At 39.2% G+C, this 13,460-nt stretch overlaps 1 protein-coding gene across 1 annotated transcript in view; it reads right to left on the reverse strand.

Annotated features, from left to right (window-relative positions):
* Positions 1–12,234, reverse strand: part of TANC1 (tetratricopeptide repeat, ankyrin repeat and coiled-coil containing 1) — a 48,138-nt gene extending 35,904 nt beyond the window's left edge. Inside the window, exons 1-4 of the mRNA XM_009699476.1 lie at positions 12,021–12,234; positions 8,304–8,405; positions 5,234–5,355; positions 4,096–4,273 (exon numbers count right to left, since the gene is read on the reverse strand). Coding sequence (XP_009697778.1) covers positions 4,096–4,273; positions 5,234–5,355; positions 8,304–8,405; positions 12,021–12,234 — 616 coding nt within the window. The remainder of the gene's footprint in view (positions 1–4,095; positions 4,274–5,233; positions 5,356–8,303; positions 8,406–12,020) is intronic.
* Between the last annotated feature and the right edge of the window lie 1,226 nt (positions 12,235–13,460).

Raw genomic sequence — 13,460 nt, forward strand, 5'->3', positions numbered from 1 at the left:
AGAAAAGACAGATTTCCCATCAGAGTCTGCTGGCCCAGAAAACATCATGAGAGTAGAATTACAATGGAAGCCCACAGAAGTCGCATGAAAGAGCAAGTTATTTCATGGTTGGATAAACTCTGTCAAAGACATTAGAAAACATATACTTGCTAAACATAACTTAAACCCCACATTTACTACTAATAACAAATTTGAATGCACAAACACATTCATATTTAAAAACCAAAAACACGGGTCATTTATCAGAGAGGTGCCTCGTATTTCCCTCCTTGGTTTCATGCCTTTATACATGTAAGGGGTGCTGCCATGGGTTGCCAAGGGTCAAGGGGTGTTCAAATTCTCCCTGAATTTGAGACATGAATGACAGCTCCACAGAAAAGTAGCAGATGATTTTCATACGGTCTCATGATCACGAACCATAGATACTTGACTGAAGAAGTTATACAGGAGTGCCCCCACACACACATCTTCTCTACGGTTTTTTCCCCCTGCTCTCACAATCATATGCTTCACAACTCCACCATCCTCTCCTCTCCCTGTATAATAAAGGACTTATTTTCACGTTTCTCCTATTTTTGATACTCCTGTCTTTTCATTAGTTCAATAAGCAACTTCTATCACTGGGTTCAAAAATATTTTCTTAAAAATATTACTACTTACAAGGTTATACACTGGATGATGCAGTTGTCAGGCAATATACTATTTTAAACAATTTATACCATTTTAAACGTGAAGCTAGTTCTGACCTCACTTAGAACATGGACGTACTCATAGAACATTTCAAGCTTGCAAAGCATGGGTAGTAAGCTCCTATCAGTATCGACATTTGTTCACTTGAGAGAAGGGAAGCTCTCACTCAAGAACGGGTTTTAAAGAAGGTTAAAGAACAGAGCTCCAGCCTATCACCCTGCCTTTCTGGAAGGAATCCCAGGCTGGTGGGGGTTGGAAGGGACCTCTGGAGATCATCCAGTACAACCCCCCTGCCAAAGCAGGGTCACCTGCACCAAGCTGCACAGGAACACATCCAGGCGGATTTTGAGCATCTCCAGAGAAGGAGACTCCACAGCCTCTCTCGGCAGCCTGTTTCAGCGCTCTACCACCCTCAAAGTACAGAAGTTCTTCCTCATGTTAAGGTATTTGAGAGGATCAGAGGAGATCTGATCAATGCTTATAAATACCTTAAGAGTGGATGTCAAGACGACGGGGCCAGGCTCTTCTCAGTGGTGCCCCGTGACAGGTTAAGGGGCAACGGGCACAAACTGAACCTCAGGATGAGGTTCAGTTCTACCTGAACGTGAGGAAGAACTTCTATACCCTGATGATTCTGTGATTTATAAGTACTGATCAGATCTCCTCTCAGTTTTCTCTCCTCCAGGCTGAACAGACCCAGTTCTCTCAGCCACTCCTCATAAGGGACATGCTCCAGCCCCCTCATCATCTTTGCTGCCCTCCGCTGGACTCTCTCCAATAGTTCTTTATTCTTTTTTGAACCAGGGAGCCCAGAATTGCACACAATATTCCACATGAACTATGTGTTACTGATACTGTAAGTGTATTTAAGCCAAGACTTCATAAAGCATCTGCATGAAAAATGCATCTTCTGTGACATTAAACTGCATATACAAAACACGGATGCATCCCTCCCCTGGGCTGCAGTACCTCACAGAAGAGCTCGGTAAGGCTGAATGAAAGTATGTAATTAACATAGAAACAGGATCCCTTTTTCCCCTTCTATATCACGTAACACAGAAGCAATTTAGTGTATTAGTAAAGTCAATTTTTATATTCACATCACTGCTACTCTCACTGATATAAACAAAACTTGCACACAAAACAGTGTGCAGTCCTTAAACTTCTTTGCAAAGTCAACTAAGTCTTTCAGTGCAGTACCACTTTAAACAAATGAACACACACACTGGTTTACATCTCCGAACAACTAAATATTCCCAAGCAATATGACTACTCTTTTTTATAAAAGGCAAACACTCATCACTTAGAGAAGCCTTAACAAAAGGTGCCACATTTTTAAGAAACACACCTAAGCAGAAGTGCCTAATAGTCAGTCTACACATAACTTACAGCGCTACTAAAAGCTTAAGCATAGATGCATTTATGAAAGCAGAAGTATCTTTGTAAATATGTCCTATCTGGGAAGGCTGTTTTGTTTTAATGGCATAACTGTCGTAGATCCCGGTGTCACTCAGAGAACTGATTTAAATCACTGTATTAAAAAAATCAAAACCCCTATAAAACATTTTAAACAAGGAAATGACTAAAATACACTGACAGATAAATATTTTTTGCAACAAGAAGCATTACTGTTTCTTCTAGTCATACATTGCTGTATTTTTACACCAATACACTCACTTATACAAGCATTTAAGTTTGTTTTATACTTCCATCGGCGTAATCAAAACAGGAAACGCTAAATTCTGACAAAACCTAAAACTAATGTACTCTATTCTCAAGTTAGACAGTGACTGAAATCTGTGAATCCAAGAGCTACAATTCTAATATACCCTTTCGTTTGCATCAAAATGTTAATGCCATCTCAAAACTAGATCTTACACAAAATTGACCACGGACAATGGCTTTTATCAATATACTATGGAACAAGTTCACATAATCATTTTCCAAAACTTAAGTGTTACACAAATGAGTCTTTTGCCCCATGATGAACACCTCTTTTAGGGTAACTGATCAGTAAAAATAACATTATGTTGTAACTTATGATTATTATTACTTCACTTTATAATAAAATGCAAGAACATCTATAAAGTCAGAGTAAAGTGTTATCAACCGCGTTATGAAAACATGTATCATCACTACTTCTTGGCAAGTACTACACCAATGATCATCATGGTAGTATTCGTAATGGCAAGCAGAGACCACTTGCACTTGCAATTCCTTCTATAAACAGAAGTTGCAAGTAAAAAAATACTAAGTTCAAAGACAACGACACATCTTAAGTTTACTTTGTCAAATCTAGGCATTTAAGATTTAGAATTGCTTCCCTTTTTCAGTCTCCCTAAATTTAGCCCATCAGCTAGACTTAAGTAAAACTGAAAGCTCACTTTTGCACATTGAGAAAGCATCTGGTTAGGGGCCAATTCGTGCTTTGTTTTTGTTGGTAAGCTTAACAGCTGTCACAAAATCAACTTCAAGTGGCATCAACTGGTTAAGGAGTCAGCATTTAAACAAAAAATTTACTAAACCAATAAAGCAGAATAAACCTTCCTACAACAGTTTATAAAAACATGAAAAATATGCTGTTTACATCTTAGTCTGACCTTCCAGAAAATAATATTAAAGAAGTCACCTAGGTGCCCAAAGGTACAAGTAAATAGCGGTAGAGACAAAGACCCATTAGGGAAGGGAGCAGAAACAGGGAAGATGGCACAAATGAGGCAGCAAAGAATTTAGATCTTTTCTTTAGTACTGAACAGACTTACTGAGATATTCAGCTAGTTGGTAAAAGGAGCTATGTAACAGGTGGTCTGTGATGGTAGCTGCCTCTCTCAAGATAACCGACTCCCCACAGGACATGCATATATACCCTCAGTTCAGTCATCCATTCAGTGGAGGATCACAGAATTTCACCTCTTCCATGATGCCCCATTTTAGTTTCATTTTCATGTCAATTACTCAAAAGTTTGCAATGTTTTTAAACCATTTGATTTCGGTTTTTCTCATAAGAAACAGCATTAACTATTTCTTGCTCAGCTGGAAATTAAGCCAGCTTCAAGCTACGCAGTGCTTCACCATTACAAAATGCATTGTAGAGACATATATAACGGAAAAGGAAAAAGGCAGAAGAAAATAAGAAATGGAGCGAAACAGAGGAAACTAATGATTTTTAAAGGAAATCATGGAAAAACTAGAACTGCATCAGGAAAACAAAAGAAGAGAAATGCGCATCTAACAACAGCAACTGTTATAGCCAAAGAGTATGATTTTAATCTTTCAAGTACAGAGGATTTGAAACGGGATCCACAGACAGCATAAAATTGAACACAGTAACATGAAGCAGCTATTCAGACTTCTACTATTAAGAGAAGATTTTCTATTAATTGCAATACTAATTGAGATGCTTACCTATAATTCCACTGTCCTTGCTCTCCAGGGTGGAGCTAGGGCTGCTAATGGTTCCACAGGGACTACCTTTGTTAGCTGCTGTTATGCCCGCACAGCTATTGAGAGTTGAGCAGGGACTATCAGTGCTAGGGGATGTAGTGCTGCTGGTGAGGGTGGAACATGGACTCACTCCCGTACACTGCAATGTGAAGAAAAATGAACAGTTATTGCACAGGTGGCAGTACACTACTGTGTTGAAAGTCAGAAACATCAAGGTGAAGTAGAATAAGAACAAAGCAAAGAGTCCATTTTTCAAGCAAAAACTTCAAGAAGTGGAAGCTTTATCTTGATTGGGAACCTTAATGACATGTTGTCAGATTACTCTTAAAAAGTGACTTCTGAAGAAAGAAGGGAGCTTCACAGTTCACTGGAAGAGTTGCAGTGAGACAGATTTTTTCTCTATTCAACATTTTACTGGCTACCCCTCCCCTCTGCCCTCAGTATTTATTCTTTGGGTTAAAAACACCAGAACTGCAGTCTTATTCACATTTCACTATCAACGAAACCCAAACCGATGCACTAAGATTTGTGAGGCCTGGGACTAAAAGCGGAGAGAGTAAGGGGAAGAAAGAGAGACTGCTAGTTACTGTGCAGTTTTGGTTAGCAGATAGGTTTCATATGGATAGTAGCTGCTTGCTTCTCCCCAATTATTCTACCCCCAAATGACAGAGACTGTCAAACAGAAATAAACTTCTCAGCAAAAATCAAACACCCACGCTCCAAAAGCATGCTCCTATTTTAACAAACCACTGACATTGTCCGTTCTCATAAATCACTGAGAACAGAAGGAAAAAAGTTCCTCTAAATACAAGGCAGAGAGAACCCTAGAAGCTATTCACATTCATAGTAGATTAGATTTACCTTCCAGAAATGATCAGAAGTCTATTCCTTTTTTTTTTAAGAATGCAAGATCAACTCATAATTTCAAAACAAACACACAGTTGTTATAATTAACTTACAATTCTATTACTATATGTCTATTTAAATGGATTGTATTTTAGTAAGTATCAAGTAAACTGCAACTAGCAAATACAGGAAATAACGCTAGTCCCCTCAGAAATAGGATGAGTATTAAATATATTACTTTTCATTAGCCTACCATGACTTCATTTTTCTCTTCTAGATGAGCAGAAGTTGGGATCCCTTCTCCCAGCAAAAAACCCAATCTTGTCATCAATTCTTGTGCTGCAGGAGAACAGCTCGAGTCTTTGTCAAGCTTTGCTTTGGAGTAGAGGAGAAAAAGTTGGTGAAGATTAGTCTTGTATCTGGAAACTGTTACAAGATGTCGAAAAAGTACAAACAAATGTAAACACCAGTTCTTCAGTCAGCAATGTATCTAACAGAGAAGCTAATGCCATTCAAACTTTTTTTCCATTAAATTGTTGGTAGGTCTTGTATCCTCTGCATATCTGCACAAATCTAGGGGAGAAAAAATGGTTAAGTGCAACCAGTTCATCACTGAACTGAAGATCGACGTGATTATTCTCCTAACAGCAGCATTAAACTCAATGCTATCAAAGCTCAGCGACAGACTGAAATTCTGTTCCAGTGATTTTTTTATAAAGTTTTCTGTAATGTTAAAAACGTGAAAAGTAGAGGTAAATAATACAGATATTTTGTAATCTCACAGTTAACGCTACATACATTTTTGTTGTGCTTGCTATGGAAAGGATGCGACACCAGTTCTACATATCCCAGCTTTTCTGGTTGCAAAAATATTTAATTTTATCAGTACAGCGCTTTAAAATGTCTTCTGATGTCCAACAGATATAATGAGACAAAGTTCAAAACGAGGCAACCTCCAACAAAAACAGCCTGTCACAGATCTGCTTCGGGAAAACACCTATTGCTAATACAATCTCACAAACTAGCACCTTCTGCCGTTTTCTTTCCTTGACGCCAACAGTTTGGCATCACCTACCCACCTGTAATGCTCCTCCCTACCAGAAACATTTCTATGATATTTTTTTCTTTTGTCCATTAAAAAAAAAAGAATGATATGCGGGCCTGTCCCACCCTCAGATATAAGCAGCTGCTCAATGAAGGAGCATCACCGAACCACGGTGAGAAACGGCGCACAGCCGGAATTCTCCGCTAGAGAGCTGCTGGCTGCAGCAGCGGGCCCCCGACTCCGCAGAGGGAAAAAGGCGGGAGCGCCCGGCCTGCTGCTCCCCAGCCACCGCCGCCTGGGCAAGGCGGCCTCGGCCCCACACGACTGGAGGACAGCAGGCACATCCAAACAGTTGTATCGGTTTGAAGTTTGGAGACTTCATGCAACAAAAAGTTCCTAACTGATGAGGAGTGCCTCAGAGGAAGAGTGAAGAAAGAGAGACCTAGGTGTATGGACTTTTAAAAAAAAAAAAAAAAGGCTAAACTGCCCCTTTTACTTTGGTCTTTCCTTCATGGCTTCACTAAGCCGAATGAGCGTCAGGGACAGTATTTACTCCCCATGAAGAGTATATGGTATCTAACCATGCAAGACCAAGCTGACGTTCAGTGATATTTGCAATAAACAGCACATTTTTCCCCAAGCTGCAGACTGTAAGAAAAACACAGAAAACAATTATTTTAACTGAACAGCTTGATCAGTACGCGTTACTTCAATAATGTTTCAGTTTTGTGAGTGACATAAAATCCACGGTTTGCAACCAGAAGTAGTTTACGAGTCAACCATCCTTCATCTCCCTCCAGCTCAATGCCTACTGAATGCACGTATTCCTTAGTTTTGTAGACAGCTTAAGATTTTACTCTGGAAGATCAAATTATCTGATTCTCACTTAATCCCAAAAGGAGGAAGTCTATGAAATTATGTCTTTTTTTTGAAAGCAGAAAGCAAGTTTTTGTACCTCTGAATATTTTGCAAATTGACACGTCTTAAGAATATTTGACTGGAAAATATATTTTCTCTGCAAAATTGTCACTTTGAGGATTACAATTGACCTTTATAATTACTATCCTAGAAATTACACAGTTAATGAAATCAACATCTTCGTTCTTCTATCAAAGTTGCAAAATCCTAATATTATTATATTTAAATTTTAATCTTTGACAAGTCTGAGTAAATGTTAGGCATAGTACCAAATTCAGTTCATCAACAGAGATAAAAGCCAAGAGTCTAAGGTGTTCAATGCAACAACCACTGTTTAATCCTTAAACACTAGAGTTTAATTTTGACCTTCAGGAGTCTCACTGACTGGGAGTGCAACTCTGTAAAGAGGAGGATCATCATGAGATGGTCACTTTTAGATTAGGGAGATGAGAACTACATGCTCTCCCAGTTGGACATAAAACTTCAATGCCAGCACTAAGATGGCTGTGAAGATGGAGGCACAAGAGGGACCGGGGTAACTGTAACTTATCAAATAAGGCATACAGAAGATGATGGTGAAAACAATTACAGTAAGTTCTGTTTTCACTAGTACTTATCAAAAATAAGGGGCTTTTTTTAAAAAAGAAAACATTGGCTTTTAAAACTGTAGTTTCCTTTAAAATCGAAGCAAAAGGAAAACAAAGAATTGTTCAGCTGGAACCTCATCAGTTATATGCAATGACTTTAATGAGGTCAGCTAAACTGAAAAATTAATCTAAAAATACAAGGCATACGAAATCCATGTTACAATGCATACAGTCATATACCAACATATGGGGCATTTTGCTTTGACCATGACATTCGCTGTCAGAGCCACACTGTTATGCACTAGTCAAATTTAACGAACATGAAACTTTACAAGAATACCAATTAACTCTAGGGAGGTAGCTTTTTCGAGCTTTGTCAACACAGGAGGCTACTGTTACTGCCTTCTTATCGAGCAAGTTTTTACAAAATTTCTAAAACGAGGCATTGTACCCAGTGTACTGCTACACACTTGGAATCAATTTACATTAAAAACAAGTTCAGAAAAATTCTAGTGGGCCTTTGGCATATGTAGCAATCAACAACACCCAGGCATCATTTTGCCTGCAGTACATGCACAGCTCCAAGAATTGAGACAGTTATAAAGATCACATAAATATAATTGCAAGCATCTCCTCCTTACCACAAGCATGTTAAATCCGCAAAACATTCTTACAAATAACGAATCAGTTTCCCTGATTATGCAGGCTCCTTTGTACCACTCTGAAACGAACAGCTGTTCTACCAAATAACGGATCACTGACCAGCCTCTTACCATTTTGACTGGGTTCTCCTTGCTCTGAGCCTTTTCTCAGCAGCAGAGCTGCCTCACCTGGCACTCTAGGACTTTCCACATACTTGGGCTTCCTGATCGGACCTGCAATGGGAATGAGTTGAATGTATCTAATTTCTTCCAGATGGACTGCAAGTTTCATATGTACAGTGCCTACCTTCTGCAATGCAAAAAATATCAGAATTATTTCTTACATACACCACAGCTGCTACCGTAAAGACTAGTGAGCTGCTGCACTACCGCTCTTGTGAGAAACACACACTCTCTTTGGGCTTTTTGGAATGCGAAGCTTGCTGGAAAACAAAACCAATGTGCTTGCTGTGACAAACCTGAAAAAGTTTCCTGTATAGGTAAAGTGAGTGACTTTTTCATGTTCAAACTCAGACAACTTTCAACAGGTCTCCTCGGTTCAGAGCTTTTATTTTCCATTATAACAGGGAAATAATTTTGTTACCAGCATCTTTGAAGGTAGGAGAAAAAGACACAGGTGGACCGCTTGCAGCATCAACACACTAAATAATTCAAACCCAAGAAGCTTTATGTTACGGCGTACCTTCTCCAAATACTGACATACGCCCTGATCATAAGGAATGGTGAAAGTAAGTTCAAAAAACAAAAGAAAACATTAGTGGCTATTAATGGTTTCTGGTTTCATTAAACAGCAGCATTCCCAGTCCACGTACGTACTAAGTTCAAACATACCACCTTCAGTATTAAGAATCATCGTATATTCACACACACAGGCATACTTTTCAAAAGTTAAACTAATTCACTCTTTACTCTCACTTTTGGTTTCAGCCTGTTTATGATCCTATTCTTTGCTACACAGAACAGGATTTGGTTTGGCAGCCACCCCAGGAAACGTTAACGACGCACCTCGCCTAACAGAAGGGGAACGATGCTGCCCTCTAAAGGTTCACCCGAAAAAGGCTACCGAATAAACGAACATCTCCTTGCACTACAAACGCAGGGTGAAATTCTGATCTTAACTCGGCAACTGACAGTACTGGCAAGCAGACTGCTACGCTGATGCACAATATATCATAGCACTGAAACTCCACCATATATTTATCCACATCCTGAAAAATACGTCAACAGAATTTTATATCAGTAAAGGCACCTGCAACACCAAGAGTTTTCAAAAAGCACGAACAGGGAAACTTGCAGAGTTACACACTGGAAAGCAAAGATATTTAAATGGCATGGGGAATGGAAACATCACCATCAGCGGTACTGAAAACTCAAATCCAAATTTTTGTCCTAAATTTTCATTAAGGCAATCCCAATTTCTTGTATTGTGTGTAACAAAGCCACTTGAAACTTTCTAAGTTTTAATGAGCTTGAGGTAGGAGGTAGGCGATTCCAATGTTTTATCCAGAAGAATCTAAGTATTAGCTGGAAGACCCTAGAAACACAATCAGTTGCTGGGCTTAACAAAAAACCAAGGGTATTTCTGTGGATTTCCCCATCTTTGGCAATAGACAAGGATTTTCCTTTCTTATTTAAATACAACCTCTTGCTATATTACAAAGCTGCAATCTCAGGTTCTCTCTCTCATGTAACATCATTGTAGGAGTAGGAAAGGAAGTTTCCTCACTTGAAATTATGTCCAACATGCTGCAGCCTAACAATTTTTAAGTACAAACATCAGGCCACAGCGACAAAGCACAAGAGAAAACCATTCTACTGGTAGCATTCCACTTTTGCATCTTGCATGTTTGTGTATTACTCCTATTATTTTATTCCTACCACTAATAATAAAAAAAAAAACCCACAGTCTCAAAAGCAAGCATGCAGAACTTGGCATGTTTCACGAACACTTCTTGTGATGCTCCACAGAATCCTGAACTTACAGTTACATAGTCATATTTATTTATTTATTAAAATCAAAGAACCCCAAAGCTGAATTCTGTCAAATTCAAATGGGAGAAGCTGAAATGCTGGAACTCAACTGAAATACTATAATATATCTACACTCTTAAGTGCTAGATTACATTATATATCCTGAGAAAGAAGAAAACACAACCACAAAATGGCAGCAATATTTTATTTTGGGAACTCCAAAATGCGAATGTTTTTCACCTCTGACCAATTCAGTAAAAAAAGGTGTAACACCAGCCATGCACCTCTAATGAAGACTCCAAAGGTTTATGGAAAAGGCTGTGATGAATGCAGATGTAGTACTAAATATCAGAGAATCAGACCAGAAAGAAGTTAATAACCTTGTCTTTAAGCTTTTTGAATTCTTTAACCCGGAATTGTTTGAAAAGATGGGGTCACTGGAACAGGCTCCCCATGGCAGTGGTCTTGGCACCAAGCCTGTCAGTTCAAGGAGCATCTGGACGATGCTCTTGGTCATATGGTTTAGTGTTAGGTAATCCTGCAAGGAGCAGGGAGTTGGACTTGATGATCCTTACGGGTCCCTTCCAATTCCAGACACTCTATGACTCTAAGAAGGCAGAGAAGGTACTGGAACCTCATACCGAACAATAAAAAGGAGAAACACCTACTAAGTAAGCCCCATTTGTTCCCATCTAACTAAAAGAAGCCAGAGTAGTACAAAAATACTCAAGTGTAATTAAACAGCATTAAGCACTACAAAAGAAATCTTCGACAGTTTGAAATAGAGGCTGTTTGCAGAGGAAAGACTGGCTGTTAGGACTGATGCTCTCTGGTGAAGCTCTTCCAGATACTGGAATGAGAGGTTTCTCCAACCTACCCATGCCAAACTGTCCTTTTACAGGAACGCAGGTGCCAGCCCAAGGCTCTCTGTCAGAGTTCTACTTCCTCACATTATCTCAGGGCAACTCAGTTCCCCAGCCAGGCTCAGTTTCTCTTACTTCCCTACTCCTCTGAGGAAGCTCTTCTCCCCTTGCTTTCCTACCGTATCCCTTTCCCAGCACATTTCACTCTGCAGTTTAAGTTCACTGGAAAAGACAGTGACCTTCTAACAGCACAGTCTTGGTCTTCATCAGGAGCATCTAAATAGTACAAAAATTCTTAAGCACTAACAGTTATCAATACTATGCTATACATGCCTTGTTTCCCAGATCCTTCACCTGCTCAAATGCATTACAGTTTCCAAGTTACCTATTTTGTTTATAATCCAGAATTAAAACTACTTTCAGAAGTCTTTTTTAAAAGCACTTGCCAAACAGAAAGTCTAAGGCTACAGTGACTTCAAGTCATGCCAATTTTTGGCTTTCAAAACACATTCCTTTTAGATCCTTTATTTAATCAAATTTCTGATAGATTTAAAATCAAAACAAAATTCCAAGATCTTCCCTGATTAGACTGGTTAAGTTTGCACTGACATGCTTTCAAGCAACTGAAGCTCTAGAATCAAGATGCGTTTCCAAGCTCCACCTTTCATCAGTAATAAGCCCATACTGAAAGCAAGTCATGAATTCAAGTACTGACATATTTCTTATATCTCTCAGTAATAAACTGACAAGGCTACCTGATTTTTTTTTTCCTCGTTTGGAGTTTGTATAGTTTTTGTCTGTTCAGATTTTTAACAGAAACCAGTACACAAAAACCAGTAAGCCTTTTAAGAAGCAGACCTACAAGACTGCTGTAGAACACGCATTTTATTATTACAAAACTTTGCAATTTTGAAGTCGTTTCATTTCCTGACTCTGCCCATTGCAGAACTAGGGACTGGGTGATGGAAGGCCTTTTGCAAACAGTTTAACTTACGGTTAATGAGAAGTGAAACAGCAGCAGGCCCAGAAATGCTGCCATCCAGGATCTGAGTCCCAGCTACTTCTGTGTCCACACTGTAACTGCGGAGTGCTCGAACTCTGGACCCGAGCACTGACCAGTGCCTCCAAAGAAGGCCCAAGCTGAAGCCAGGAAGCTCCAAGAAACCTAGAGGCGTTTGCATGTGAACCAAGGGCAGTTCACAATGCATCTCTGGAGCAACAGCTTTCCTTCCTCCATGCTGCTGTGTAAACACGTCCTCCGTGTCCAATCCCCTCCTCTAAACTGAACTGCCTGTTCACCAGCTGAATGAATTCGGTCCTTCCTCCCCTCAGGACGTCTTGGATCAGCAACGCTTCCATGGAGAAAGCAGCTGTGCTCAGTCACCCACTGCTGACGTCTATTTTCCTCTGCCCTGGGGCGCCTGCTCACTGAAGGAAGACAGGACATTCTACAGGGTCCTATGAAGGAACAGTACAGTGACGTTTGTGTAGCGCACCTGTAAAATAAGGAAAATATCCTACAAGTCCAAGTTTTATCACACTGTTCCGTGCACTCCGAGTAGCCTTGGTAAAGATGACGAAGTTGTGGGCATAGTTTCTAAACTTCCCTAACTTAATTATAATCACAGCAGTATACTGATATCTTATTAGAGAATCACTGACCCAGTGCAAAACAAATGTTAATGAATCCTATGTCCTAACGGTTCATGAGCACACACAGTGATTTTTACAGGCCTACGATATGCTCATTTTTAACCAATGTATCTTCGTGAATTTTGCCTGCTACAAACGTAAAGGAATCTTTAGAGAGCAATGGTTTTGATGGAAGCACTTAATATTCATAGTGTAGCATACACAGATTTCACATAAAACTCAAACTGATATTAAACGGGTTTTTAAATTACAGTTTACAGTCTTTCAAGCCCTTAAGCTTACAGAGTAAGCATAATAGCACAAAAGATACTGTTTGACTGAGAAATCATGCATTTCTAAAAAGAAAGGAGTGAAAAAAATATTTCATGTAAGTATTCTTTTACGTAGGAACTATAATATCATGAATGAAGTGCCAGATTGAAAAGCTAATTTTACAAATATAACTTCATCAGTTAAAAGATTTATATAACAAGCTCAGTTATCTCACTTCCTAAGGAAACCAAGCTAAAAAAAACAGTGAAAGGGGCTTAGTTATCAAGCTATTAAGCAAGATCTTTCCTTCCCACAAAAGTTCACAAACTTATCAAGTAGAAGTATAAGTCTCATGACAGGAAGGAGTTCCAGCAGATAAAATAAAAGGCTACTGGTGAATTCCCAAAAAATTGTAAAAGTAATTTTTCACTATTTCTGAAGCCAACCTTTGTCAATCATGACCATGCCTCAGTGTCTACAGCTACTTGTTCTTTTAGTATACATGGGGACAGCTATAACTGCATCCATC

This window comes from Cariama cristata, unplaced genomic scaffold, assembly GCF_000690535.1.
Source record: "Cariama cristata isolate BGI_N322 unplaced genomic scaffold, ASM69053v1 scaffold7784, whole genome shotgun sequence".
NCBI lineage: Eukaryota > Metazoa > Chordata > Aves > Cariamiformes > Cariamidae > Cariama > Cariama cristata.